The following is a 4,456-nucleotide window of genomic DNA, read 5'->3' as shown; positions in this document are numbered from 1 at the left end:
CCGCCATTTATTTAAACACCTAAACTCATTAGGTAAGCTTGTCTACATATTTTAGGCCAGAGTTCATTTCATGGCCATTTTATCTTGGCCATATATCTAAAATCAACAACTGCATATTGCCCCTGATTCATCAATAAAATCCGCGCTCGCTGGAAGCGCGAAAGTACGCGCGACCAGCGAGCGCGGTTTCCCGCAGTCCGGACTCGAGTGTGCTCGTACACTGGCCTCCTCAATGCCAGCCCGATTCCTGCCTTCATAATAATGAGCAATAGGGGGCGCGAATCTGCCAATTAAAGCGATTAGATTTCAGCTGCGCGATTAAGGAGGATCTGTTAAGCTCAATGGTGAGATCATATCGTGTCATCAAGTGCTTGGATGTTATGCATTGATGTGACTTTGTAATCCTCATTATTGTCAGTTTCATCTGTTGCTGCAATGTTTTTGTGCCTGGTCTGTAATGCCAGTTGCCAGTGTAAAGCTGCCGGAGATGCGCGGCTCCGGCCGCGAGCTTTTTCAGTTGCTGAATAGCGCGACGGCGTATGATTTCGGATCGCGAATACGAATGCGCGAGCGATCATCCGATTCTGCTTGATGAATCAGGGGCATTGTCTCCAATCAACAACTGCTTTTTTATTTAAGCGTGCACCTTTACTTGTGGGAAACCTCAGGTAAGAATGTTTAGAAATACAGAACATTAGCTATAATAAAAAGGGCCAAAGTTGAAGAGGCAAGTCAGTGTATAACTGTGCATTATAATTAAAAACAGCACTGAACTAACATTGGAATTTTCCAAACACCCGAGGTGGATAGACCACAATCAGTAATATCAACAGGGAGATGCCATGATTGAAGATATAATGCAGCCACTGGATGCCTATTTCATCAGCCCAAACTATAACCTAGACCTTTAGGTTGACTGACCATTTATTAAACCAGAATGGAGCCAAGTTATCAGCTATGATAATATTTGATGAAATACACTTTTGTTGCAGGTAAATTAATTGAAAGAGGGAGTTAAAGTAATACTTTTTGGAGCTCTGTGTTTATACTGCAAAAACTGTGGTTTCTAGAGCTAAGTTTTTTTTAAATATTCTTTATTTATTAAAAGATTTATAAAAAAGGAAAGGTGAGTAAGGAAGGTGCATTAACAGCAGTAAACAATTGCAAATCAAACATATTGATACAAAAGTGGAAAAGTATACAAGTATAAAAGTACAGAAATTTAGATCAGAAAATATGTAAAATATGTAAAAAAAACACACAAAGAAAAAAGGGGGATACAAACAATACCCATGCAAAATCAATTCAGTGAGGCAGTAATATATAGTAAGAACAACCCGGGCCAGGGTAAACCCGACTCCATTAATAAGGTAAGAACAGAAAAATTCACTTATCCTTAGGTATACTGTACTACTGGATGAGTGTAAGAGTCAGTTCATCCCATGAGTCAGGGGGAACCCTATGGAGTATATGAAAGCTACCAAGCCTATAGAGGGATGGGAGGTAGGTGCTCAGAATGAAAGACTGCTTCTCCAGGGTCTGGGGGAGTAAGCACTTTCTCGAATGTAATAAATTGTAACCAAAAGAACTAGGTTTTGGCAACTTTCCTACTGGTACCCCGGATGAAGGAGGTAAGATCCCCCATGTGGTGTATTTTGTTAACCCCTTGCAGCCAGAGGCGCACAGTGGGATGTTCAGGTTTTCGCCAACAAGCGGCTATACATGAGACGGCCAATACAAAGAGGTGTCTGACTACAGAGTTTTTATATACTTTCAGAGGGCAGGAGTTATGCTGCAAGAGGAAGAAGGCAGAGTCATTTGGGATATCTTGACCTGACATCGGTGGAACTACGGATCTAATCGTTGACAAAAAGTGTCGCAAAAGTAGGCAATCCCAAAAAATGTGCAAGAGAGATCCAAGATCCGTCTGACATTGCCTGCATCTGTCTAACTCATTCGGGAAAATACGGTGTAATTTCACCGGGGTACAATAATATCTGGATACTACCTTGTAGCAGGTTTCTTGAACTGCAAAAGCCAACTATCAGGTCAAATTAAGGAATGTTAATGGCTTAAAAAATATATAAATTTTGGTAAATAAAAAATGGTAAATGGTGTATCCATGATTACAGTTCATTTTATATCTGCCTGGAGTATGTCTTTTTTCAATTTTTAAAAATATGTAATGGTTAGGATAAGGGCTGAATTTGTACTTTTGTCTTCCTAGATCAGTTAACTTGTGCTCCAGGGCGATGGGAGGACGGATCATTGGTGGGTGCCATGATGCTTGTGGTCGGAACAGCCCTATGCTAAGCACTTTCTATGCATTATAATGATCATACAATAGCTGTTATGGCAGTACTAATACCACCTCTAGTGGCCAGGGCACTACCATGTCTACCATGACCAAAATGGTCTTGTAAAATATTCAGCTCTGGTTAGGACCTTTCCAAGTCTGGGGTTTAAGTAATTAATTACCATGCATTGAAAGGAGGCTGATCAGCTTTCTTAGGTCAAATAAGGTTAAATAAGATTTCTATTCTCCATTTCTCCTTATACCTGGGGCGCCTTGTGTGCACATTGAGACCTAAAACTCCAGACCATACCACAGTGCAAACTTTTGTTGCATCCACAGCCCTGTGTTACTGTCCGACCAGGATATTTAGCAAGCAGGTTGGAGCCTGTAATGGGAGCGTGGGCAGGTTCTGGCATCATGACGTCACTCTGGGGGAAGTTTCTTCCCCTTTGAGTGACACACGGCTCCCTGCGCATGTGTGGACCGGACTCTATAGATTTAGTGATCCCTGAAGTCTAAAAGGTTGGCAACCACTGGTATATAGCATACTTCTGACCACTGTTATTTCTTTTCAGTGTTGTATAACAATTGCTGATTATGAAGTAGCCACTGATTGTAATGGCATATATATCTAAACATAAATATACATACATTGCAAAAAGTGAAAAAAGAACACAAACTGATAGAAAATAATCAAAGATTAGCATTTATTAGATTGTGCTGCTGAAATAAGTTGTCTGCTCTGTTCTAAATCGTTGTTACTCCAGTTGCATGAACCAGTCCTGGAATATCTAAACTGCGGTAGCATCTGTTGCCTTGTTCACCATTATAAAGTAAATATTAAAATTGTTAATTCCTTTGCATTTGAGTTGCAAAAACAGTTACAGTAAAAAGTTTTTTTTTTAGTATATAACAAATATTACAAATATTTAACAAGAAATTGCAATCATTACTCTGTATTTACCCTCTCTTTCACTACAAGCTCCTTTAAAGTGACCATTTCACCTTCAAAGCTGCTCCTTGTGGTCTTATTTTCCCCATTTTCTATTTTTTCCCGCAAAGACAAAAAGTCTTTTCCTAGTTTATATGCCAATGAAATCATAGTGTCCAGTAATGGGTTGTAATATCTGTGCTTGGGATGTTTGTCTAGAAGTTCCAGTGCTTTCAATCCAATCTCATAGGCTTTTTCTAATTCGTCCATATCTTTATGGCACACGACTAGGGCACAAAGAGTCGACACCATCATGACAGGGTAGTGTTCAACCAGTTTTTCTTGAAGATAGAGAACTTGTTGAAAAATCTCCATGGCTCTTTTATACTGACCACCTCTGATACAGCTGTATCCCTCGCCTAAATCAGATTTTATAAAGAACATAACAAATTGGCTGGATTTTCTTACACATCGTATAGCATACAATTCATCAAGGTAATCTTTAAGGGCAATCATCCTCATGCGAATGATCTCCTCTGTAAGGTTTCCAATCAGAATTTTCTTTGGGAAGATCACATCTTCCATTTCATCCTTAAAGTCTTTTAATAGGTTTCTGTGAAGTGTCTCAAAATCAGAGTATCTTCGTTCAATGAAGACTTTTTTTCCATCAAAACTTCCTGTCTTGATTATTACAATCTTGTACATCTGTCAAAGGGAATAAATATTATCATACAGTATTTATATAGTGCCATCATATTACACAGCAATGTACAAAGTTGATAGTGTCACTAACTGTCCCTCAAATGAGCTCACAATCTAATATCCCTACCATAGTCATATGTCATCGAAGGTCAATTTTGAGGAGAAGCCAAATAACCTTACTGCATGTTTTGTGGAATGAAACCAGAGTACCCAGAGGAAACCCACACAGACACAGGGAGAGCCTGCAAACTCAACTCAGATACTGTCCTTGCCGAGATTGAAACCTGGGACCTAGTGATGCAAAGGCAAGAGTGCTACCTCTGAGCCACCATGCTGCCCCATATGGCATCATCAGTACCGTGTTTCCCTGATGATAAGGCAGGGCCATCAAATAAGACAGCCTCCCCTTTTTAGGTAAAAATGAAAAATAAGCCCCCCCCCCGCAAATAAGCCACCCACCGATTACTTACCAGAATCGCGTGGTGCGGTGGGTGACTCCGTGTGTGGTTCCTCCGTGTGGTTCCTCC

At 40.1% G+C, this 4,456-nt stretch overlaps 1 protein-coding gene across 1 annotated transcript in view; it reads right to left on the bottom strand.

The window, feature by feature from the left end:
* Positions 1-1,077: 1,077 nt before the first annotated feature.
* The window catches only part of SNX20 (sorting nexin 20), a 13,911-nt gene continuing 10,532 nt past the window's right edge, over positions 1,078-4,456 (bottom strand). The window contains exon 4 of the mRNA XM_072422925.1: positions 1,078-3,932. Within this exon, the coding sequence (XP_072279026.1) occupies positions 3,246-3,932 (687 nt within the window). The 3' untranslated portion in view covers positions 1,078-3,245. The remainder of the gene's footprint in view (positions 3,933-4,456) is intronic.

This window comes from Pyxicephalus adspersus, chromosome 9 (genome assembly GCF_032062135.1).
Source record: "Pyxicephalus adspersus chromosome 9, UCB_Pads_2.0, whole genome shotgun sequence".
In the NCBI taxonomy this organism is placed as follows: Eukaryota; Metazoa; Chordata; class Amphibia; order Anura; family Pyxicephalidae; genus Pyxicephalus; species Pyxicephalus adspersus.
Note: the sequence above shows the minus strand (reverse complement) of the source record. Positions and strands in the feature narration are given on the sequence as shown.